At 55.6% G+C, this 26,097-nt stretch overlaps 1 protein-coding gene across 1 annotated transcript in view; it reads left to right on the top strand.

Moving 5' to 3' along the window:
* Positions 1–26,097, top strand: part of KLHL29 (kelch like family member 29) — a 311,517-nt gene that overhangs the window by 268,061 nt on the left and 17,359 nt on the right. The window contains exon 6 of the mRNA XM_004268078.4: positions 17,662–17,800. Coding sequence (XP_004268126.1) covers positions 17,662–17,800 — 139 coding nt within the window. The remainder of the gene's footprint in view (positions 1–17,661; positions 17,801–26,097) is intronic.

The raw sequence follows: 26,097 nt of genomic DNA, 5'->3' as shown, positions 1-26,097 counted from the left end.
CCTGACCCGGGCTGTGCACTGGGTCCATGAGGGGCACTGTCTACAGCTGCCCTCCCAGAGGTGGGCACCCTCCTGGGGACAGGCCACACCTCCCCCATCCCAAGTCATGCCCAAGTCACAAGGACGACTGGGAAGATCGTCAGGCGGGGGTGCTGTAGGGGAAAGGCTCATTTGTGCCCTCAGCCAACAAAAATGTAGTGAGTGCCTACCATGCATCACAAACAGAACGCTCTGCCCTGACAGAGCTCACATTCTGCCTCCCCAAAGCCTCCCAAATGGCCATGGCCTCCACCCCCTGGATTCAGCAGCGAGAGAAATTAGAAATTGGATGTGACCTTTCCAGAGCCGTGCGTAGCAGGCTGAGCTGGGAACCCAAAGCGCCGGGGCCTGGTTCTCTGGTGGGTCTAAAGGCTCACATCCCAGGCCCCCTCGGGGAACTCCCTCTACCCCAGGCAGCCACTGGCGGAGCGTGCCCAGCTTAGGGAGGACACCCTGACGAGTGCTGAGCCTGCAGAAAGGAGGCACTGACGTTTCAGTGCCTCTCAGTCCTCAGGGAACAGAGCCAGAGGCCAGCGGGGGGGCAGAGCTGGCTCATCCTTGAGGCAGCAAAACAAGGGAGACTGAAGTTACAGAGGCCATAACTGTTTGACAAGGCCTGGGAGAAGGGGTTGCAAACCAGAGCTGGAGGCACAGTCAGCGTCTGTTGAGGGGATGCGGGGGAACGGTGCCAGTCTCTCATCTTGACCGGGCAAGTTGTCTTCTGAAGTCCAATGTCTCCCACAGGCTTTATGCGAATGAGCTGTAGGACCAGTCGGGCAGACAGCACACATGGGGCACCCACTGACAGGGCGGAGTGGAGTGCCCAGCCACAGGCCAGCCCACCTAGACTGGCACAGTGCACCTAGACCGGCCCGGCCCTCGGCGATCAGAGCTGTCTTCCAGCAGCTATCAGGCCCCCACTCTCTCTGCCCACAGCGCTGGTGGCCTTGAGGTCCCCACCAGGCAACTGCTCCTGAGCCCTCCTGGTCTGTGGCCTTCAGTGAGCCCTGAGGCCTGAGCGAGTTGAGGGACGGGGTTTTGGTGCACAAAGCTGGGCTCTGTGAGTGGAGGACTTCTAGGATGAGTTTGCTAATAGAGATATCTGTTCTGGGAGGTCGTGTTACAACCTGTCACTAACCGGAGCACCCTGCCCGGGGTTCTCACCAAGAAATCACAGACAGCTGCTTGCGGGCGGGTGAGTGATTTGCAAGGACCACAAGAATATTTGCATAAACATATATAGGGAAGTGTGTGTTTATTTGCATTCATTTGCATAAATTCCTGGCTCTTCGAACTGTCGTTCCTTATTTTTATTTTATTTTTTTCACTAAATTTCGTTGAGCTCTGGAGATTTCAGTAATGAGAACAAAAAAGCAGAAACAACAGCGCTGGGGCAGGAGACCAGAAGTTTTCAACTTTGCTACACATTAAAATTTCCTGGGGAGCTTTTTAAAAATCCTGGTGCCTAGATCACCCCCAACCCACTGCGGGTTGTGGGGCCCAGGCATCAGTATTTGTTTTTTGAAGCTTCCAGATGAGTTCTTCGATGCACAGGCCAAGGTTGAGAACTGATGCCTTAGGCAGGGCAGGCTCCTGTCAGATCAAACCCGCCTCAGCTTCCAGCGGGAGACACCAGGCACCTCACCTCGCCTCCCTCATATGTAAAAGACACTTGAAACTTAAGAGCAGCGATGTGCGTGAAGGGCCATCTCCGCACACACGGGCTCTCAGTGAAAGGTCGCCATGCCCTTCATCATCATCACCATCTCTGTGCACTGTCACCATGCAGAACCAGAGCACCTGGAGACCTGCCCGCTCCTTCTGGCCCTGCCACCCAAGTCACCCTGGACCGCCCGGGCCTCCGATCCACCCCTAGGAATAGCGAGTGCTCCAGGGTGGGCCTGGGTCTGTTCTGGCTGACGTGCACGGTCCTTTCTTCTTCTAGATGACTTCCAGGCAGATGGTCCGTCACTGCTCAGATGCCTGGGGAGTGGGTGCTGGCAAGGGAGAGAGTGCGCTCGAGAGCATGCCCGCGTGGCCCTGCTCGCCTCCCTCCGCCCTCTCTCCAGGCTGGGAGAGAGCCAAGTGCTGGGGATTGCAGGGTTTTCTTTCCCTGGTGGGTGCTGCCAGGGGAAGAAAGATGCTGGAGATATGGAAATGCCTACCGTACTCGGTGCGGTTGTTCCCAGGGTTCTGCGGCTTCTCACTCTCCCTGCTTGATGCCATCGCTCTGCCCGTCCACCAGCCCACTGCCCCACACTCTGTAGAGTCCGTGTTCCCTCCATGGGCTTTCCTGCTTCTATGCCTTTGCTTGTGCTGTGCACTCTGGGGGCCACACTTCCTCCATGGAAGGACTCAGGATTTGTTGGCTCAAATCCTATCCATTCAAGACCCAGCTCAGTGCATCCTATTCCGTGACACCTTGTCTGATCCAGCAACTATTCATTCATTCCCTCAATCACTTATTCAGACCTTACCTGAAACCTGTTCGGAGCCAGAAGCTATGCCAGGCACTGGGGTACAGAGGCTAGTCAGATCCAGGCTCTGCCTTTGAGAGCTTTTCTTAGCAGTGGGAGCTTTTCGGAGCAGGGATCAAAATCTATTACGTCCTCCTCCGCAGCAGCTGCCAGAGAAACAGAAAGCTCCTGTCTGTGCAGACGCACCCCGTTAAGAAAGCTGCTCAGGGTGGACAACACAGGTCCTCCTAACAGCGGACAGGCACAGCCATACCTTGGCCAGCAGAGCCTGAGGAAGGAGAGAAGTGCTGGTTTCAAAACCTCCAGGACGTAGAGGGGAGAAGATGGGAGCTGAGGGAGCAGCTTCTGGGGGCAGCCAGCCCACTCCAGCCAGCCCTGGATCCACCTTTGCTAGGACACATGCAGTCATTCCCAAGGCCCCAGGGAGCTCTACAGCTTGCTTTGCAGACCTGCCCAAGTCCAGGTCAGCTGTGCTGGGGAGAGCCTTCTTTCCAGCCTGCCCCAGGGCCTGGATGTTTCTCCCTGGGCCCGAGGTTGTAGGTACCCACCCAGACCCTCCTACCCCATGGATTCCCCCTCACCTCCACCCACCCAAGGTAAAGTTCACCCCAAGAAGGAGCCAGCCCAGACCCCCACAGGAGAGTTGTAGAAGCTCCAGGCCCACAGGTGGCAGAGACAACTCCCAGGTCAGGACCAGCATCACCTTCCCCATCCCTGGACTCGAACAGGAGGCTACTGCTGGAGCCTAGGAGGATTCTCCGTCAAGTTCTGTGTCATCCCTGGGAACTGCAGACCCAGCTGGTCAGGAGCCCTCCACGTGGCCAGGCTGCAAGGTCTCAAACCCTCGAATCCCGCAGGACTCTGCTTTCTTTCCCTTTTGGTCAAAGCCATTCACTCCATCAGCAAACACCCTCCCCGCCCCTCCCAGTCCCCCCACTGGGGTCTCATCTGTGGGCACCCACAGTCCAAGGGCTTGAGAGATGAGAAAATAACCTTGGCTCTGTAGTGAGCCCAGTGTGGTGGGACAGAAGGCGGCATCTGAACCTGGTCTCGCAGGATGGGTAGACGGGTCCTGCAGAGGAAGAGGAGCCGATGAAGGGAAGGGAACAGCCTGTCCAAACAGCAGCTGGTAGCTGCCCCTTCAAGTCCAATCCACGCCCTTCACTACCCGTCACTGCCGTCATCCCCCCGGTGAGTGCACAGTTGCACCTCGTGCCAAGAAGGCTTTCAAGGGCAGAAAGTGGGACAGCGGGGTCGCCTTGGTCTCCTCCCCACCTGCACACAGAGACACTCCATTCCTGTAGGTTGATTCCCGCTGGGCACGGCCCATGCGGGAGACTGGGCTAGGCTGGGCTTCTTAGCCTTTGTGCCATGCAGGGGGTGGAGCCGCCCCTCATGCCCACCTTCAGTCAGCCTCTGAGCACAGTGGCAGGTGCCCAGGGTGCCCACCCCCTGTGTCCAGCCCACCTGGAGCAGAGGTACACCAGAACCCAGGACTGCAGCTGAGACACAGGCCCGGCCCTGTCTGCGCAGGATGGCTTCTCTTGGGTAATTACTTCCAATGAGAGTTTGTGAAAACAGTACTCTGGCTTTATTATAGAGTCTAATAGGTTCAGCTTCTCAAGAAAAATAGACTGTCAGGCTAAATACCTCTGGGGAAGTGACCAGGCGGAGAGGGGTATCATTAAAGCCAACAGCTCAGCTGAAATCATGAGAACAGTGTGAAAGGTCCTGTGTCAGGGAAGTTAACCCAGAAGGTGCAGGAGCACGGCCTGCACGTGTGCCCGGACAGGACTGTCTTCCTGCATCAGGGTCGTGGCTGCGTACGTCGTCACTGGGAGCCCAGCATGTGTGAGCCACCCCGGGACCCAGTCCTGTGGGTTCCAGAGGCTGCACCGGGCTCTGGGAATGCGGGGAATGAAAGGCACCAGAGCTCACAGTCTAACCAGGGACAGAATTCATCAGGCGAAGATCACATACCGAAGAGGGAGGGCCTGGCAGGGGAGAAGCCTGAGCTGCAGGCAGGAGGTGGGGTCGAAGGGGGTGTCAAGAGAGCCCACCCGGAGACCTTTCTGGGGACCAGGCCTGGGGTACCTCGTCCACGGGCTGCGTGCACCCAGGACCCCACGACCAGTGTGACAGGCAGGAGTGCAGGACACCTGGCTGGTAGACGGGGCACCGAGAGTGGGCCCACCCGAGGCAGGGCCGGGGCTGACTCCTCCCCGGTGGCCATGGTGTCTCTCAGGTGTGACACCGGGGCTGGCCCGGGCACGCTAAGGCAAACCTGGTCCTCTCGCCCTGCAGCTGGCCCCTGATCTCCTGGGGGGCACAGCCCCACTTTCTTCATTTATGCTAATTTTCTAATTTTCCTAGAATGATGGTGGCGATTAAAGACCGTCGGCAATAGGAAAATTGAAATATCGCCTAGGCTTTCACCTCCCCTGAAATGACCTGAGGCGACGTGTTGCCACAGACCTGACCCTGCCCAGGCCCTCAGGAGGGGTAAGCACGGATGGAGACCCAGGGGCAGACGGCCACGGAGAGACACCCCCTCCGAGAGGAATATAGAGGGACAAGTGCGGTAGAGAGGGGTCCCCATCCCCCCAAACCCATGCACGCACGCTCCTGCCCTGCCTCCTCACCCCGAGTCCTCTCGGCCTGTGAATCCTCTTCTCCTGCGATGTGATTCACAGAGCTCTGAGCTGCCATCAGGCCCTGCTGGCATCTGGGGTCTCCGTTTCACTTCCTTCTTTACCTGGGTAACTGAGCTGATTGTACTCCCAGCTCCGGTTCACTAATTCTCACAAATCCTTTTAAACGATTGATTTGCTGGAACCGTGGGGGAGGGCCATGAGTCCCCCGCTCCTTGTCTCTCTCTCCTGTGTGGTCCCCCATCCTCCCCAGAACCTCATCCCGCCCCCTCTCTGTGCCGTCCTGCCCCTTCCTCGGGCAGGGGGCTGACCGTCCCAAAGCCAATGTGGCCGGAGCCTTTGAGGGACTCCCTTCAGGAAGCTTCCAACAGAGCAAGGTTCCATGGGATATAGCCCATGACAATTTAGGCTTGTTGCTCTTCTGTTTCCAAAGCAGGCCCTCCTCTGGGGTCTGCAGTGTTGGGTGCAGAAGCTCTGGGGCTCCTCACTCGCCTCTCCCCTACCCAGCCCCTTTGCTCACCCACACAAGACAGCTGTCTCACCCAGGCTTCCCAGGAGCCTGGTGGAAGGCTGGTCAGCAGGGCCTCTGGGTGAAAGATGATGGGGCCATCATGGTGGTCAGTGCAGGTAAAGAGCCCAGGTCCCTCTGGGAATCCAGGGCAGTGAAGGAGGGAAGCACGGACCCCTGTGGGCTCCCCCTGCCCTGGGCTGCCTGCTGGCCAGGAATGGAGGGTAGGCAGCCCTCTCCACGTTTGCCCCAGGTGAAGAAACCAGGTGGCGCATTTTGTAGACTGGGCACCTGGAGTCGCATCTTCTCTGCTGGGGACTGGGCTGTGCTGGAGGGTGTGGTAGCCGCTGCCGTCAGCTCCCCGATTGCTTAGTTGAGCTCTGAGTTCATACCTCTCTGGGGGTACACGCAGGACTGACACCTCTTTATTCAAATTCTCTGGTGGGTCCCAGCTCCAGATTCTCACATGTATTCAGAAGTCTGACGTCTTGCCCCTAAGATAATGAAAGGTAAAAGAGAAAGCTGTAAACTCGTAGTAGCAGAGCCCAGGACAGCACAAGGGCTGATGGCTCCGTGTCAGAGGAGGGCCTCTGTCCTCGCAGCCCCGGAGGCAAGGCCTGGAGACCATCCACCGATGCAGAAGGAACAGAACCAGCACCTGGTTTCTGAATGCCGTGCTCCAGGCCTTACCCGGAGGTGGGGACCCTGGAGCTCCAAAGTCAGGGACAGTGGTCAGAAATCCTCCCCTCAGCCCCAGCCCTACATGGACTCTCAAAGCCCTGTGGTTCTGCTTCCCCCTAGACCCCAGAGCCCCCTCCACCGTCCTCCAGGCTCTAGACCAGACTTCACCCTCACCGCTCACCTGCCCAACAGCAGCAGCCCCTAGGGGCAGGGTCTCACCACCTCCAGTCATTTGCCCCCCATCCAGCCCACCCCTCTGTGCCCCAGGGAACTGGGACAGCTTTTCTAAGTTTCCCTCCCAGGCCTACAGTCTATAGGTTCTAAGCACAGCTTATCCAGCCTGTCATGGGGCTCCAGGCCTCTGCACAGACAGACCTCCCCTCACCCACTTGTACACTGTGCTCCCCCCACACCCTCGGCAGCTCTGCTAAAGGGGCATTCATCACGCCGCGTACGACACAGGGTAACATGGGTGCATGCATGTCTGTCCCACTCGGGTCCTGGGACGCCAACCACAGTCCACAGCTCTGACAGAGTTCAGCCAGGCAGATCTTTATTTGAGGCTAAGCAGTTGGGCTGGGAAATGGGGCAGGAACAGAGGCAGCACAGAGCGGTCCCCAGCAGGACCTGTCTGCTTGGGACTCTGCACTGGCAACATCTCCCCCGCCGGTACTCAAGTGCCACTGAGCCACTGACTCTGCCAGTCACCACGGTCACCATCCCCGGCTGGCCCTGCCCTGCACGCCTCCCTGGAACCTCCAAGTCCAGGGCACGAGCATCAGACCAGCTGAGCCCAGGTCTCCTGGCTACATGCCAGCTGCCAGGGAGCCGCCTCCACTCCACTCCCTCAGGGACAAGGCCCAGTTCCCCAGGCATCTTAGGGTTCTCCCCAGTAGAAAGGGGGTTCCAACGTCAAGCAACCAAACTCACCTGTGTTCACTGCAGCGTCTACCTCCCCCATCAGACCGTGAGCTCCTTGAGGATGGAAACTGCTTTCATCTTCTTAGTCCAGGGCCTGGTACATAGTAGGTCCTCAGTAAACCTGTGTTAGACTGCGAGCTGAATTAGGAATAATACCTCTCCTCGTGTGCCTTTGGCTCTCCACGGTGACATAGCTAGCCATCCCCCGACACCCCCTGCTCTTCCTGGTCATCCCCAGGCCACCCATCTCTCCCTCCTCAGGGGGACTTCAGCGCCCCCACTGACTGCCATGGAGCTCTTATCCGGCTCTTCACCACGGGCGCCTTGTGTCCCCACTGAGCTTCACTCTCCCCTAGGACGGGGATGGTCTGGCTCATCTACTGCCCCGGCTCCTCTGCAACTCCCACCCCCGACCCCAGCTCACAGCCCTGTGCCCTGCACCTTGAAGGTACCTGACAAATGTGCTTCAGCTGGTTGACTGTGTACCTGGGAAATTCAGAGGAGGGCATCAGAATGGGTTGGAAGAGCAGAGTAACCATCGGGAAGAAGGGAAGGCCTGATGGTGTGCGAAAGGCGGGGGCCGACACAGGCGGATGCAGGGTGAGGATGTGGGCCCCGGTGTGGGGTGTGAGACCACTCACAGTTGATTCTGAGCAGCCTTTTTGAGTGTAGGAGACAAAACTGACTCTCGCTCCCTCTCATAAAATTCACCCATGGCACCCAGTCTCCTGTGGGCTAAAGACCTCGGGAGGGTTTGTTTTTTCACAGCCTGATATGGGCTTGCCTCTCACCCCGCATGCTCAGACACACATATTCACACACACATATGCTCGTACACATACATGCATGCGTACATACATGCTCATACACACATCACGTGCTACACACGCCATATGTTCCTGCCCACATACTTATACACACCACTCACTCAAACACACACGTACATACGTGTGGTTCACACCTTGCCCCTCCAGCCCACCTGGTCAGCTCCTACTTATCTTTCCAGTGTGCCCTTAACCATCGCCAGCCCCGTGGAAGCCTCCCTGCTCTCCATGGAGCAGAGCCAGCCCCCTCCTCTGCCCCTCTTCTGCCCGATGTTCACCCCACTAAAACTTCTCACCCGGCATCACAGTTACTTAGTGTGTCCCCCGCTAAACAGTGAGCTCCCCAGGTCTCTGAACATGTGCATTCATGTGTGTCCCTGGGACCCCACCCAGTGACCAGCACACAGGAGACAACACCCATTTGATGGATAAATGAGTGGGACAGACACAAGGTATCTGAAGTTCCCAGAGTCTGCCTCTGAAAGGGGATGTCCGCGCCTCAGCCTCATTCAGCTGTGGACTTAGTCTCCTCCTCCAGGGCACCCCTAACCTCTCAATCCCTCCCTGCTTTCTGCCCTGACCCCTGGACACTTAGAGCTCTCCAAGGTGCTGAACTTTGTTCTCTCACTTGGCCCCAACTATCTGTCCTGGCCTCTTGACTCTAGTCCCTGTAGCCAAGAACCAGCCCCGGCTTCCAAGAATCTACACGCTGGTGGAGAAGAAACAGTGTCTCTAAATATACTATAGGCAGAACACAGTTCACAGAGGCACAGAGCATTATGAGAGCACAGAGGGAGGGGGGTGCTCCCCACCCCAACCCCATACATCAATTTCAACTCTGTCCCTGCTGCCAGACCCAGTCTCATCCTCCCCTGATCCTGAGGACCAAGGCCCCTGCGGGCACCCGCCTCCCTGAGGGAGTTCTAACCAAGTTCTAGCCCCTGAAGGGGACCACCTTCCCTCCAAAATCCTTGACCTCTGGGCTGCTCCCAGCTCATCTGCCTTGGTCTCCCACCAGGCCCTGTGAGCCCCACCTTCAGCATCCTGACCTGAATCACCTGGATGCTTAATTCACGGCACATCAGCCCTCCCCACTCCAGCGTGTCACCCTGGAGTCCCAGCTCCTTGCAGAGCTCTCTGCACGCTGGTCTTGACCTCATTTCTCACCCAAGCATCCTAAGCCCTGGCCTTTTCCTGAGATCTCTCTGACCGCCTCCCACCATGACATTTTCACCCTCTCCTGCTCAGAGTATTCCCGTCAACCCCTCGGCTTCCAACCTCAGAGCAGGAGAAGGAGCCAGGCAGAAGCTTCTTTACTGGGGCAGGAAGGACGATCAGCTGCCAGTGTTGACCTAACCAGGCACTTCCCTCCAACTACAGCCTCAGGGTTTGCTCAGTGACCTTCCTGCTCAGCCACTTCTGCAGTGACCACCCTGTGGCCAGGCTCCTCAAGGCTGGTGCTGGGGTCCTAACACTCCGCCCCCAGCCTCCCCCATCCCTCCCCCAACAAAATACCATTCCCTTTGCCTCCTACCCCAAGGTCACAAGGCAAGAGCTGTCAGTGAAGGTGGCCAGTTATTGGCCTACATGTGGGCAGGTCTTACCATCCAGGCAGCTGGGAACCTGGAAAGTTGAGAAGACCACCTCTCTCTGACCACTGCGTGTGAAGCCCCCTGTTCTGAAGAGTTGCCTTGAGGGCTCCAGGCTGCACCTGTGCTCAGCAGAGCTGGTGGGGCGGTCAGTCTTTCCCAGGAGGGCTTTTTAGGCTCTTCAAAGCCATTGGCACTGAACAGAATAGATAAATCCCTCCCCAAGGAGGATCTAATCAATGTAACCATGCTTTAGCAGCCATAGATGCCATACGAAGTGTGGGGTCATCATTGTTATTATTAACACTGGTGTCTCCTGAAGTTAAAAGGGGCTTGGTTTTTGCATTCTTTCCATCTGATTCCACACAAGTGTGACATTTCAAATGGTTCTTTTGGATCATGTTTTGGGGAAGTTATTCTTACCACCCAGACCGTGTCTGCATCTGGTCTGTAACACACCCTGAATTCCAATCAGAAAGGAACTTTTTGTGAAAAACATGGTGTCAGGTGTCCAGTGGAGAGGGGGCGGGGGGGGGGCAGAGAAGCAAGCCCTCCAGGAGATCACAGCCTAGAAAGGAGACAGACAGATAGACATTCCTCTGAAATTAGGCAGCCAGGGATCTCTACTGCAATTGAGACACCAGCAAAGTCTCGTGGGACCACAGGAGAGGTCTGTGATCCAGGAACTCGGTAAGAATTCTTATAGGATGGAATTTAAGCTGAGGCTTAGGGGATGGATGAGACCCTAAGAAACAAGCATTGGGGGAAAGCTGGCCACAGGGGCAGAGAGAAACAACCAAAGTGAAGGAACAGGATACAGCGGGCATGAACTTAGAGAAAGGGCTGAGGGGTGTGTGGGGACATGAATAGAAGTGAAGCTATAAACAAAGGTTACAAACAGGTCCTAGAAGGCTCTGGGAGCCACTGGGTAGGAGTTTAGGAATGAGGGATCAGGCATTCCTTGCCTGGGTGGGCCTGTAGATGAGGCAGTCATGGTGATCCTGTGGCTTGATCTAGGTCTCTGGGTCCTGCTGCCCCCATGCCCAGGCTGGCAGCTGCCTCTGGTCAGTCCTTGACTCTAAGAGACAGAGGAAGAGAGGGGGATGTTTCTGTTAGTTTTAGGTGGGTTTCAAAAAAACTGAAGGGGAAAAATTTTAATGATTTTTATATCATCTTGGAGGGCATAAGAATGTTCCAACTGAAATGTCAACTTCATTCTGCCGAGCAAATGCTCAGTGAGCACCCGCTGGTAGGCAGCCCTGGGGCGGGGACTGTAGGAAGAGGAAGGACCTTTGGTGCTTGAGAAATAGGTCTGTCACCCAGCATTGGACGACATGGAAAAGCCAGGCTGGTGAGAGGTGGCAACTGTTCTTAGGGCTTTTGTTCCCTTTCAGATAGATGGCAGAAATTTCCATTCAGACAGCAGGACAACCAGAAGGTCTCCTTACTAAAATGCTAAGTCAGGCAAGAAGCCTGAGTCTTTCACACTTCCCTGCTCTAGAGAACCCCGTTTCCTGGGAGGGTTTGCCCGCACGTTGGTGGGACTGGGACTGGATGACTTCCCCGTAGAAGGCCCATCCCTCCGACTCAGGCTGGTCGTGCAGCCCACGGGGGGTTTTATTCCATCTTACCAGGAAGCTGGAGCCCAGCTGGCTCTCAAGGCTGATTCTGAGCCCAGTACTTCTTTGGAAGCGGAGAAAGGGGTGGTGTGTATATCTGATGGGTGGGAGAGGGAAAAGGAGGAAGGGCAGCATCCGGCTTGGCAGCCCGGCCGCTCCCTGACCGGCTATGGCAGAAGCAGCAGGAGGCTCTGTTTGTGTAAAGCCATCATTTGTCCCCGCGGTGTCGGCACATGTCAGGCTCCTGGTCCCGAATGAATTATCCTCTGGGTGTGCATGAGAGCCTTCGCTGTGCTCTCTCAGTATATTTCACAACTGCTCTGAGTTTATAATTTTTTCGGGTCCTTTATCAAATAGGTGTCATAAATACCAGTGGAGTCAGGTGCATTTATCACCTAGCTGGGTTCTTACTTGAGCTCTGAAAAAAATTATTTGGCCGCACAACCTTTCTCGGGGCTCTGATTTAATGGACTCCGCTGCAAAGCCACTGAAATTCGTTGCCTTTTAATATTTGACATCTCTTCCTCTTTATTACCACCTCAGACAGCCCTTCTAGTCCAGCTGGAACGAGCCCATTAGTCTCTGACAAATAACTTGTGTCGTTTGGTGAAAAATATGCAGAAGTTTGGCTGCAACCTCATCTCCAGTGTTGGTTCTGTTTGCGGCCTCACTCTCCTCTAAGCAAAGCATCCAGCCCCGGGCAGACCCTTCCTAGTGTCTCCTTTCCCTCTGACGCCACTTACTGCTGGATCCACAGAGCGGGTTTACCCTAACCACATATAATGGAGTTTGAGACAGGGTGTTTAGAGATGTCCGTGTGGGGTTAAGAATTAGCCTCATAGCAGCACTCTTCACAAGAGCTCAAAGGGGGAAGCAACCCAGGTGCCCACTGACAAGTGAACAGATACGCAAAATGTGATCAATACATACAATGGAATAGTATTCAGCTTTTAAAAGGATGGAAATTTTCACATATGCTACAACATGGATGAACCCTGAGGACATTATGCTAAGTGAAATAAGGCAGTCACAAAAAGACAAATACTGTATGATTCCATTTATATGGGATGCCTAGGGTAGTCGAGTTTAGAGACAAAGTAGAATGGTCATTGCCAGGTGGTGGGGAAAGAGGGGAATGGGAAGCTGTTCTTTAATGGGTACAGAGTTTCAATTTTGCAAGATGAAGAGTTCTAGAGATTGATTGCCCAGCAGTGTAAATGTATTTAACACTACGGAACTTAAGAATGGTTAGGATGGTAATTTTACAACAACAGCAAAAAGAATTAACTTCAAACTGCACCAGCAAGCGAGAGAATGACACAGAGGAAGTTCTCTGAGCACTTGAGTTCATCATCTGTTCATGCCTTTGATATCAGTTAGCTCTTGCAGCATAACAAACAGTTCTAAGGTTTAGTGGCTTAAAACAACAACCACTTATTTAGATCATGCAATTTGGGTTGGGCTCAGCTGATCTGGGTCAGGCTCAGCCGATATTGGTGGGGGTCTAGCTGGTGTAAGCGGCTCATCTGTGAGGGCTCACCTCTGCTCCACGTGGTCTCTCATCCTCCAACAGACTAGCCCAGGCATGATTATATGGTGGTGGTGTCAGGGGTCCTGAGAAAGTGAGCAAAAGCAAGTAAAGCTTCTTGAGGCTGTGGCTCAGAGTCACAGTGTCCTTTCAACCATGTTTTAGGGTCCAAAACAAGTCATAAGACCAATCAAGATCCAAAGGGTGGGGCAAAAAGGGTGGAGTTATCCACCCTTTGATGATGGGAGGGGCTGCAAAGAATGTTTGCAATTTACCATAACGACTATATATATACTCCAGGACCTGTGCTAATTGTTGAAGATAAAAATAAAAAGAAAACACAATCTAGTGCAGGAGACATCCATATAAATAAATAATTACATAGTATGCTCTGAATAAGTAAGCACAGGACGCCGAGGTGGGCGGAGGGCAAGGAGATCTGGCAGGAATAGGGGAAAGAGGCAAAGAGGCCTGGGACAAAATAATACTTTAACTGGTGTTGCAAGATAAAATGGTAATTAGCCAGAAGAAGCAGGGAGGAAGAAAGATCTGGGCAGAGGGGCAGAGAGGTGAGTGAAGGATGGAGGGGGACATGCCTGGGGTGCAGTGAGGCTTCAGTGGGGAGTGAAAGGCCCACTGGGGAGGGGAGGGGCTGGGCATTGTTGGGGGAGGCATCACAGAGGGCCTTGTTCCCACTACCCAGCCTTGCAAAGTTTATTTAAGCAGGGGCTGATGGGAACTTTCCTGGTGGTCCAGCGGTTAAGACTCTGCACTCCCAGTGCAGGGGGTCCGGGTTCGATCCCTGGCCAGGGAGCTAAATCCCGCATGCCACAATAAGACCAGGCGCAGCCAGATAAATAAATATTAAAAAAAAAAATGCAGAAGTTGATGGTCAGGCTGATGTATGGAGAGAGCTTGGAGGGGAACAGGCCAGAAACAGGGAGACGGCCCTAGAGGCTGCTGCAATGACTCAGGTGAGGGATGGCGGCGCTGGTGGAGAATCGATGCAGAGATTTCTACGTGGTAAAAGAGGCAGGACTGGGTGGAGAGGGGTCAGGGAGAAGCCTAGTAAACTGGTGGGTGTGACCTTTCTACCAGATGGTCTGAGTCAGGGGAGTTCCCCAAGGAGGGGCAAGGCAAAAGGCACAGGGCAGCCACTTGGGTGGGCAAGGCAAGGGTGTGGGGTCCCACTCAAAGCAGGAAAGACCAGAAAACAATTCCCTGATGCCAGCCAACAGGGAGGGACCTTGAGGTCAAGACTTCTCCTCCTTCACAAGCCCAAGGCAGCCAAATTCTGCAGGGCGCTGGGATGCGTGCAGCTGGAGTCAACTCTGAGGATGCAACCCCTGCCAGGCTCTGCCCTGAGGCCTGCAGACTGTCCAACCTGGGCACCGGCATGGCTTGTGCAAAGGCTTCCCCAGGAACCCACAGGCCTCCAAGCCCCTCAGACATTAAGGAGTTGTCCTTGCCAATATGGGGCGGGCAGGAGGGTAGTTTGTGCCCGGAGCCAATACTGGTTTCTTCCCGTGGATCCTCGGTCGTAATGTCCCGAAATGCCAGCTCTCCAGCTGGGCACTCAGGGGGCAACAGTAAGCACGTACCAGCTGATCAATACTTTGAATGTACTTGGGGCCCTGCTGTGAAAAGGAATCCCCTGGTGAGTCCTTTCATAAACTGAAAAATTCTTCTGAAACTGAGTAATCTTGCCCAGTTATTAAATCCAGATTTCCACAAAATGAGAGTAGAAAGAGCCTACAGTTATGATGACCTGGATCTCCAAGCACCACCTCTCAGATCCGGCCCGGGATTCCCAAGGCAGCAGGCGTTGAGGCTGGGTCTGGGGCTGCAGATGTAATTGTTGCCAGAACCTTGGTTTGAAATAAAATCTTCCAAAACAATCAGAATGCTCTGGGCCCAGAAGGAGTGGCGTTCTGTGTAGCGCTGTGTTCTCCCGGCCCCCTGAGCATGGTTAACTCAAGAGGCATGTGGGGCTCGTCCATCCCTCAGTGCAGCGTGACAACTGGGGCCACCAGAGCAGGTGCCCGTGGGTGCTTGAGGGAATTGAGCACCAAAAGCTGGAGCAAGTTGCCCAGGGTCACCCAGCCAATTAGTGGCAAAGCTGGAGCAAGAATCAGGAATTCCAGCCCAGAACTCTTTTCCCCCCCAAGGGATTTCACTCAAAAACATGACATCATCCATCTGGCTCATGGTTTGGGAATGAATTCAGTTGGTGGCTCTTTTTGGAGCTGATGTGTGAGCGCAGCAGTTCAGCCTTAACCCAGCCTGACCCTGTAGGCCCTTCCTGTGTGGGATCCACCCCGGCAATGTGCTACACGTCCCCACTGCCACCTCTCCCCAGGCATCCCACGGCCCTAACCCTAGGCCCACAACTCAACTCATCACCCCCTCCCTTCCCGATGTCCCCCCCAGAAGCCCGGACATGGTCCTCACACACCCCCCACTCGCCATGGTCCCTCCAGGATGGATGGCCGTGGCATCCACAGCCTAAATACTTGTCTTTCTCTGTCCCTCCGTCACCGCTGTAGTTCAGGCCTTTGTCACTTCTCACTTGGATTGCAGAGTGATCACCACCATCAACAAAAACATGAAAATTACCACCGTTGAGTGTTTACCACGTGCCGGGCCCACGGCTCACAGCTTACCGCGGGCTAGCTCCTTTAACCTCCACCAGAGCGGGAAACTGAGGTTTTGGGGATGCTGCGTAACTTTCCCAAGGTCACGCAGCTGATAGGAGGCAGGGTTCAGATTCTCCCTCAGGCCTGGCTCTGAGGCCCAGCTCTCCACAGGGTGCTTTCCTGCCCCCCATTCGGAGTCTACCCTTGTCACCCCTCTGCACAGAATCCCTGCTGACTCCCTGGTGCCCATAGCATTAAGCTCGAGCCCCCTCACAGGGCTCTTGGGATCTGACCCCTCCTGTCCACCCATCACATCTCTGTCTCTCCCCCAGCCCTTGAGTCTCTTCCCCCGTATCTACCCAACGGGTGCCCTCCACGCCCCCGGCTGTTGCTTTGGGTCCTGCTGGTTTCCCTTACTCCAGGCTCCACGGGGAGCCTTTAGAGACCCCAGCCAATGCCCCCGCAGGACACACACCCCTGCATGTGCCCTGCAGTGACTCCAGCTCAGCCTGATGTGGGGTTGGTGGGGACAGTGATTCAGCATTGCCCGACCACCTCAGCCCCCCATGTAGGGTGTGCTCCAGGGCCCCCCCTTCCCACCGTCTTCCCTGGTCTTCAGCAGAGCTGGAGCCCAGTATGTCCTCTCAAAGAAGGGCCTGGCTGACCTCAAAGCCCACAAGCCCTTGGCCATCCCCGGGCCTGAGCATCTGATCTTCACCAGCTCTGGGAGTAGAATGGGGGCCTCCATCCCCATTTTACAGACATAGAAACAGAGGCTCAGGAAGTACCAGGGCTTGTCCACAGTCACAGTGTCCGGGGAGGAGCTGGGCTCAGCAGGGCATCTTGGCAGGCACCCAGTGCTGGCCCAAGAGGACAGAGATGAATGGTCAGGCTGGAGCAGGGCACACTGGAGGGTAATTCCGGAACACCAGCCAGGGTGCAGCAAACACCCACGCGGAGGGCTTGAGGTGCTGGTGGGGGACTTAGAGGGTGGGGCTCAGTTCTGCAGACCACCCTCTCCCATTCACCTGCTGAACAGTCTAGGTCATTCTGGCCCAAGAATTTGGACCTCTGATGTCCGGCAACCAGCACTGCGAAGGGCAGGCTCTGTCCATGGGCCCGTGGGGTGTGGGGACAGGCCGGCAGGGCGAGACTGTTGGGAGCATTACTCATCTGAAGGCCTTAACTTTGCAAGTGAAAGAGTTTATATAAACTGAGCAGGGCAGCTGTCAGGCTCTCCTCCTTCCCCATTCTGAGCCTTGATGTGGGTCTGGGAGAAGCTTCTGACATCCCCAGGTTTGGAGCCCATGGACCTGGGGCACTCTCCGTGCTGGCCCCAGGTGGCCAAGCCACCAGGCAAAGGTAGGTGTGTATCAGGGTGGGAAGTCCCCTGAGGCCACTTCCTGGGACTTCCTGGGGCTGCAAGCCAGGCTCCCCTGTGCTGAAGACCCAGGTGAAGGGTGGGGCTCCTGAGATGACCCAGGAAGTGGGAGGAGGTGCAGACTATCCCTGCCCCTTGCTTGCTTCCCCTCCTACCCCCCCATCCCTGCATCTGTCCCGGAAGTGTGAAACGGAAGTGCTCGTCAGGCCCCCACTCCACCCATCCTTTCTCGGGGGCCCCTCCCCAAGAAGCTCACCCCAGCCATGGCTGTGAGTGTCTAACATAAGGGATGCTGTTTTTGCAGGTTTTGTGGTTTTTATTCCTTTGAACCATATCCAGCCCATCTTACATCACAACGCCATGCTTTACTTGGTATCAAATACATCAGCACTCATTGGCATTTGGAGAACTTGTTGCGTAGTTAAATTACAGTTTTTAGTTGTTTGTGATGATGTATTCTCTCTGTTTCCGGTTGTCAGTATGGGAATCTTTTCTCCCAGACTTTCAATTTCTGGGTTTGGTTTTTTTTTTTTTGGGGGGGGGGGGTTTCGTTTGTTTCGTTTTTCTGTATTTGTTCTTTTGCTTTTGAAAGTCGTTATTCCTTTGGTTACGTAGCCCCTCCCAGTTGCTGCTTGTTTACTCATTATGTTTGTGACCTCTTTTGACTGTCAGTGTTGAGCCAGTCTTGCCAAGAAACAGTGTCAAGTATTCTCCTATTTCTCTACTTCTTGAAAAAAAAATTTTAATTAAAAAAAAAAAAAAACTCTTAATGGGAACCTGGCCCTGTCTGTCTTCTCTGTTCTGCAGAAATGTTGAAGGAATTGAACCAGCAGCGCAGAGCGAAAGCGTTTACAGACCTGAAAATTGTTGTTGAAGGCAGAGAGTTTGAAGTCCACCAAAATGTTCTAGCTTCCTGCAGCTTGTATTTCAAGGACCTGATTCAAAGGTTTGCCTTCCTTCCAGCTGTGGTCGGGTCTGTTCCTTTGTAGGACGCTTTTGTGTCGCTTTTCTCCTCCCCTCTCTTGCAGGTTCCTGAAGCGTGACTCCCTGTCACAGAGCCAGTAGCCATCTCTCCTCCGCCCCCTCCTCCCCCCCCAGTGCCCTCTCACACACAGCCTCAGAGCAGCCACTGTCCCCGGCCCTGCCCACACAGCTTTGCTGGTCTCCAGGGGCCTCTGCCAGCAGTAGACAACACCCTGCCCCACCCGCCGAGGATCCTGCTTTCCCAGTGGCTCACAAGCCCTCCCTGAGATTAGGAGGACTGCAGACTCCACTTTAAGGGACCACTTGCACGCTGCCCCCACTGGGCCAGCACGTGTCCCCAGCACCATCGTCACTGCTGTCGATAGTGAACTTAACGCCAGGAAAGCACTTCGACCAGACCATCCCCCACCGAGGAGCACGAGGCACCCAAGGGGTCGCTTTTCCCCAGCCAGAGTCGGGGAGAATTGACTTGTAGCTAAAGCCTCATTCACGCTGCATGTCTTGATACTTGTACTCGGAGCCTAAAACCGGCGCTATCTGAGCACAGACCAGGTGTGTCCTAAACACGGTCTCTCTCAGCCTTCGCTCCCCTCCCCTTCTGCCCTCTGCCCTGGCTATTTCTACCTGAATGAGTCTTAATGGTGCATGAGCATTTTTTTTTTCCATTATGTTGATTTTTTAATTTGTCTGCTTCATACCCTTGCAAAGACGTTAGGGGCCACCTTCTAGCGCCTTAGTGAGGGAGAGCAGCCGAGGGGGCCGGCCCAGGGTAACGCTCCTGTTTTTCTCACCCATCAGCAGATTAATGCCGCTGCTCATTTTGCCTTGCAGCCTCTCCGGGGCAGACGCTGAGCCGGGACTGTGCTCAGAGTGGGAGGACAGGACCTCTGCTTGCTTCCCAATGCTGTGTTTGGACTTGCCAACTAACCCCAGAGTGACTGTGTTTTGTTTCAGGATGGCACACTGGCTGGCATCTCCTTTCCAATCTGCTGTGTCCTTTCACTTAGAGCTGAGCTGCCCGGCGTGCGAGCCCCGCCGAGCCGCGATGGCCCCAGCCACGCAGGAAGGGGCAGGCTCTTTGTGACTTCCAGTCTCACGGACAGCTCGGGTCTCCCACCCCCAGTGCTTGGGTTCTCTCTGTCCGAGCACAGGGGTCAGGGGCATGAGCTCTGGGGTGAAGGGGCACGGCCAGTGGCCTCTTCAGGCCAAGGGAGGGCTTTGTGCTGCCACTCTTGGCAAATTCTCAACCGACGGTGACCAGCAACTGGCCACTGGATCGCAGGTGTGGCATCTTAGGCCTTGGTCCCTGATCCAGATCAGTTGGAGAGCACAGAGGTGGCAGGATGCAGGGACAGGTTGGTACTGAGCGATGGCCCAGCCCTGGGCTAGAAAGATGTGGGCAAGGGAGCACAGGAGCTCTTTGACTGTCTTCAGAGACCTAACATGTAAACCAAAACATTGCACACAACAGAGAAGAGATACCACTAGCTGGGAACCCAAAGTAGTGAACGCTTCTTGGACAGACCAAAAAGAAGGAGGAAGAACATTCCAGGCAAAGGATGGGTTGTGAGGAATGTTCTGGAATGCAAGGAATATTCTGGAATGTTTTAGAATATTCCAGGCAAGGGATGGGTTGCCTGGAATAAAAATTTGAGGACAGAGACAGTCATGAGCAGTGGGGATGGGGAGATGGCCTTCTCAGAGATAGGTTGAGCTAGGTTGGGATGGGCAGACAGGCCCTGACCTCCAGGCTAGGGCCCCGGGCTCAGTCTGAGGGTGTGGAGGCCGTCAGGGTAAGTGGAGTGGGGATGCCTACCTTCAGGCAGGAGAACTGCAGGATGTGCCTCAGTAACCCTAACGGGAAAAGATGGGTGCAGGGGCTGAGAGGCAGTCGCCGGGGGAGAGAGGGCAGCCTCTTGGGAGCTGGGAGACCTGGGTTCTACATCTGACTCTGCCACTCATCCTATGACCCCAGGCAAGTCACGTCCTCTCCCTCAGGCCTCGGGTTTTCTCATCTGTAATAGAGGAGGTTGGTTCAAATGATGTCCAGGTTTCCGTCCTGCTCTGACATCCCAGGGTGACAGTGAGGGGATGGGCAGGGCTTCCCCAGTGCAAGCACGGGGACATGAGAAGGACAAAGTCACAGGCAGGCAGGTCCATGGACCAAGGGCAGGGGAGAGCTAGGGGGAGGTGATGCACTGAGCATTCGGCATGTCGAGTTTTAGCAGCCTGAACATACCCAAGTAGAGACAGCTGGTAGGCAGCCAGATGGATGGATCTGAACCCAGAGAGGTCTGAGATCTGCGGAGACAGGGCTGTGTCTTCAGCATACAGGAGGGTCACTCAGTGGGAGAGGTGGCCACAGCAGCGCCCCAAGGTGCCCCTTCAGTTCAAAATCACAAGCTTAATTTGCAGCCAATTTAAATTTGACTCCTCTCTTCCTAACCATGAGCACATGTCACCATCTCTGCCGATAGCTGCAAACAGATCCCTTCCATGGGGAGGATAGCAGACTCTCTTCCGGAAGGTGATTTCCCTTCCGGCCGTGGAAAATCCTCAAGAATTTCACATTCTTAGTGATCGGGGAGCAGCTGATGTTGCACATCATTTCAGTCTCCTCGAGACTGTGGAGCCTCCAAACCTGTGACCCTGGAGACTTAATGTGCAGTGGCCCAAATGGCCCAGCAGGGGAGACGGGGCCCTGCCCGCCGAACCCCAGGCAGGGTCTTCCCTCTCACGCAGCTGCACTAACACAAGCAGAGGGTGTGGGGACGATCTGTGGGACATGACACGCTGGTCCTTACCTTCGTGAGGGCCTAGATGAGCACCGTCAGAGGTGGGGGGCCCAACCTCTGCCATCCTGGAACCCCTAGGCCTCGAGGCTCGGACTGGACTCCCTCCCACCTCTAGCCTGGGGCGGGTGATACATTCACCGCTTTGGCCCCATTGAGGACCCTGTCCCAGCCCCAGCCCCAGCCCCAGTGTGGATGCCCTCACCTGGAGCCCCTCCCAGGTACAGGTCTTGTGAGAATCACTGGATGGGGTGGGTCTCTGCCCTCAGGGGGCCCACGGTCTTGGGGGGGAGAAAGTGTAAAGCAGTGTGGCTGGGAGAGCAGGATGAGGGTAGCAGTGGAGGTTTGGAGCTCCCAGGCCGAGTGCCTGACTCCACAGGGGGAGGGGCATTCGGGCACAGTCTCTGGGAAGAGGTGGCATCTGGCTTGGGTTTTGAACCCAGAGGGGAATTGGCCAGGCAGGTGAGGGCAGGGCCTCGGGACAGCAGGGGGTGAAGGCAGCGCGAGTGACCTGGTGTCCCTGCAACGCCAAGTGCGAGGTGAAGACGAAGGGAATGAGGCGGTGTGGGAGGAGGGAGCCGGGTCATGGGGCTCTGTTTTAAGCCTGGGGTGTCATGGTCAGACTTGCAATTCATAAAGGTGACACTTGGACCGTGAGTGGGAGAGCCGGGTCTCGGAGTGCCCTCTGGACCAGCCTCTGATTCCCCTTCGGCCCATCAGCCCCCCATCAGCCCCCCCACCCCACCAGCCCTGTGGCCGTGCAGACTTCCTGCCCAGAGCCCCATTCTCCAGGCTCCGGGCCGACGCCCAATGTGTCCACCTGTTCCTCCTTCACCTGAGCTCATGCTTTTGCCGAGGCTGCAACAGCTTCTTGCCCTTCGTCTTCCCTTATTTAGTTTCAAACTCTAGTCTTCTTCCTCTGACAAGGGCAAGATCCAGCCCACAGGGAGCCTTGCTGAGATGTCTAACGTCATCCTGCAAACCCTCCCACTGACCCTGAGGGGCAGGTGCCATTAGTACCCCCATTCTACAGGTAAAGGGATGGAGGCAAGAGAATTTTAGGTAAACAGTAGATCTGGGATTTGAACTGAGGTCTGACTCCAAAGCTCATGCTCTTACTATCATCCATTTGCTAGCCCAGGGAAGAACAAAACTGCACTTTTTGTTTGTGCACAATTTGTAAGGAAGGGAAATAAAATCTCAGTGTTGACAGTGTAGACGGATATGCAAGGAAAAGGGACGCAGAGTGTGTGTGTGTACTCGTGCACGCGTGTGTATCTATTAGAAACACTTGTAAACTGGCCACAGGATCTGCCCAAGAGAAGACACAATCCCCCCCCGAGACAGGTACCTAAGTGGCAGGACCTCTCCCTCACACCCAGGAGGGGCCGGGTCCCCTGGAGTGAGGGCTGGAAGGGGCTCGAAGAGGCCAGGAGAAGAGCGCACGAGGCCATGGGGAAGCTCAAAGCAAAGCCCAGGCCGAGACAACTGGGCTGCCCCATCATCCATCTGTTGCCCCATCTGAGTCCCTATGAACCAGGTGAAAACCCGGCAGGAAAAGGAGCTGCAACTCTGTCTTTGGATAATGTGAAGGCTAGTGCTGCGTAACAACCAGGCCTCACCTGCAGCCCGGCTGGAGGGGGAACCCCAGGAGGACTGAGTGGAGGAGAAGGCTGTGGGCTGAGCCTCCTTCCAGGTTTCAGGAAAGAAGGAGGATAGGTTTGAGCAGACTAGACCTAGTGGGGTCCTGGGGATACAGCCCCCAAGTCATAAGAGTCACTTCTCAACCCCAGCAAGCAGGACCTAGGTCTGCCCTGGACTTTCTCTTTGGGATCATAGAGGAGAAGTCCCTTCACTTGTCCCCCAGGAGCCAAGGAGCTCTGGGGGATGCTTGGTGCCACCAGGGGCACTGGCTGCCCTCACTGGCTGGGTGGGCTGCAGGCCCCATCAGAGGGGACGGGACTGTTCTTTAGAGACAGCAGGGACACTGCCCTCCCTTCCGAGAGTGTGGGAGGAAATGTTCAGCCCCAGAGGAGCACTGCCCCCTGGTCCCACCAGATGGGACAGAGACCTGGCGTTCTACCTTCCAGCGGAAACCCTCATCTCGCTAAGCCTGTGGGAGCCACCGACGTGTTTGAACTATATCCTCTTTTCATAGTAAATGAAAACAGATGGACAAACTGATTTTGTGCAGGTTGATTTTCACAAGCCCCATGTGTAGACTCTGGGCTTCTCGCTCCAGCTCCCTCTCCAGAGGAAGCTAAAAGGATCTCTCTAATTGAGTGGCACAGACCCGGGATGTAGGGGAGCCCAACAGACGTTAACGCAGTAGTCAAGCCGTATGCCTTTGCCCTCCTGCCCTGAGACGCTGGGCATTTGTGGGTGGCAGTCTGCCCCCTTTTCTGGGAGAACAGAGCAGTGTGACTAGAAGAGCAGATAGTCACACATCCCTAATGCTGGCAGAATGACATGAGCCAGACTTATTGCCAGGAAAGTCCTCAGAGCCAATGAGTCTGGTGTGTGCTTGTGTTTGTGCCCTGGAGCTGATGACACACTTGAGTGCCTCTCCGTGGGGCAGGGTGGGCAACATGTCAGGAGGGTGAGGTCACCCTCCTGAGCAGAGCAGGGTACCATCCACGTTCATCCCTGCTCCGTGACTGTCCCCACCCACCACTGCCCCAACAGTTCCAGGTCCATCTTGCAAAATGAAAGCATCTGATCACTGAGGTGTGTGAGGGGTAGATGGGGCACTCTGTCCTGAATTCTGGAGAAGGCAGTTCTTATCCCACGTGAGTGAATTGTTAATGGTAGGGTCGCAAACATCCTGATATTGGGGCTGAGGCATTCCCAGCACATCCACAGACTTAGGCCTGCCAAGCAGAGGCTGTGTCCCACACCTTAGAGACACACCCCATCTTGGGAGAAGGTGACCCCAGGAAGTTTTAGTTTTCTGATAGAACCTGGAGGCCCTGTGTGGACTGGGCAGCTCCAGCCTGACCCTCACTCCCATGCTCCGACCCCCAATTGTCGGGTCCATAGCCCCACCCTGATAAGGCTAAGGCTGCCCGATCCTGCCCTGCTCCCCCTTCTCCAAGGTCATATCATGACCCCGATTGCCCAGCAGCTCCCCAGATACTCCATGGGGCTGAGAGAAATGGGATGCTCAGACCCCCAGAGCCAGCTCAGGAGAGGGACGGAATGGTTATCTGGGGAGGACACAACTCCCCACTGGTGACCAGGGCCACCCATCAAGGGCGATACCTCCCAGGGGGTCCTTGCTCAGAGGGAAGAGGTCTAAGGAGCACAGAGGTCCCGTCCCAAGACAGTCTGATGGTCAGGGTTGGAGAGTGGCCACTGGCCTACCTCTGCCCCCACAGCTGTCCAGCCACACAAGAATGCCTGTGTGGACCATAAACATGCCTGTGCAGGGGAGCTGCACGAGGCCTCACTGTCGGGGGCCTCTCTTCCTCCAGATCTTGAACTCAGTCATGTGACAAAGTCTCCATCCCGTCCCCAAGAGTTCCTCACTCCGAGAGGAATGGCCAGTCAGCTCACAGTGTCTGGCATCTGGCCCCAGGGGCCACTCCCCACAGGTTGCCCAGTGGCCCCCTCCTCTCCACAGGTTGCCCCCATGGGAAGTGGGGGGTCTGGAGGGGCAGAGCCTCAGCTGAGCATCACAGGAACAGCGGTCCTCTTCAACCCTGGACAGAACCTGCAATGGTTGACATCCCATGAGCCTCCCCAAGCAACCCCTTGGCTCCTAGCCATGCGAGCATCACCTTGTCCCCAGGACCCTCTCCCTGGCTCAGATTCTGGGCAAGACAACATCTCCCCACAAGTGCAGCCATGGAGGTCCCATCAGACTATAACTCAGGGCCAGGGGCTCCGCTGGCCTTCCATCTACCCAACACCCGTCCTCACAGGGTTGTTCCTTGGTTCTCGGGGTCACATGTCACATGCATTTCAGTGCGTGCGTGTGCACGTGTGTGTGCATATCCTAAAGTCCCACCTCAGCTCTTCACTGATTTTGTGCTGAGGACTCGTGGGGAGACTGGAGGGCTGGCCAGAGGGGGAGGCGGCAGTGGCTGTGAGCCTTGGGAGAAGGGGAGCAGCCTTACTTTGGCCTCATCAGCCCTGCCCTGGCTGTGGCCCAACGTGACCTCTGCAGAGCATGAAGGGCGTGGGGGTGAGGGTGTGGAGGCCAGAGAATGGCAGGTCGGAAGGAAGGCAGAGTAGAGTATGAGGTTGACCAGATGGCCCCGGAGGCCTGGGGTGTGGAGAATGTCTGTGGTTTCAAGTGATCACATAATAAACCATTTTTATACTTAACAAAGTCACCCAAGCATGGGACTCCATCCTAACAGGAGAACACTAGGTGTGTTAAGACACTTTAAAACTCACACACACTGTGTACATCTATGGGTTTGAGAAGGGGCTCTGCTCAGACCCTCTGTTTAGCCTGCACCTTTCCGCTCAGCTTTCTGGCCCTGCCCAGGGCTCAAGGCAGAATGAAGCCTTCAGGGCCCTGGTCAGATGAGCCATCCTACGTGGAGGTGCAGAGTGGCACCCCTGGGAGGGGGGCCTGGACGCAGGCTCACCGCTTCACCTGTTCCCTGCCAGGTCATATTTGTATTGTAAAGGCCATGGGAGGCCAGTGCCTAACCGGAGAGAATGTTGCTCAAATGGTGGCATTTCAGGTTCTGTCGTGTAGAGCAGAGTCTCCCGGGAAGGTATCTTCCAGCCTCGTCACTTGAACTCTATGGGACTTTGGACCTCATCCAGTTCAGTCCTCTGTTTTGCAGATAAGGAGCCTGAGGGCCAGAGAGACCAAGGCTGCCCGCCTGTCGGTGGCAGAGCTGGGGCACCCAGGTCCCCTAACTCCCTGCTTACACGGGAGTCGGCCTCTCTCTGGGGCCAGCCTGTTCACCCCCCAGACACCTGCACACCCCCACTGCCGGCCACAGGTGCACCCAAGGGACCAGTCACAAGAGTCTCGGCCCCTGGCCTCCTCAGGACAGGGTGGGGAGTCAGGGCCAGGAACGCAGAGGTCATTTCCCAGCACGTGGCTGAACCCAGCCCCCCCGGGCAGGACCAGGCTCAGTGCGGGTAGCAGGACAGGTCAGAGCGGCCGAGACCGCATGCCAAGCCGATGGCCTCTGAGAACCCTGCCTCCCTCCTAACTCTCTGGGTGTTTCTCCTCTTGGTCACTTCTCGATTGGTGTTATTTTTGCTTCATCTTATCTGTTTCCTTCCAGGTCCAGCTTTAGGGTGCGGCTGCCAGGCCTTAGGAGCCTTTGCAATGGTTTTGTATTTCTGTAGACACCAGATATAAACATATTTATATATCTGTGTCCCTCCCCTGCTCCCCCCAGTTCACAAGCCCGATGCACACTCTACACGCAGGCCACTCTGACCTCTGACCCCGTGTTCCATGTGGCAGGAGGCCCCGCCCCGGGCCAGGTCCTAG

The sequence above is a fragment of the Orcinus orca genome, chromosome 13, assembly GCF_937001465.1.
Source record: "Orcinus orca chromosome 13, mOrcOrc1.1, whole genome shotgun sequence".
Lineage (NCBI taxonomy): Eukaryota > Metazoa > Chordata > Mammalia > Artiodactyla > Delphinidae > Orcinus > Orcinus orca.
Note: the sequence above shows the minus strand (reverse complement) of the source record. Positions and strands in the feature narration are given on the sequence as shown.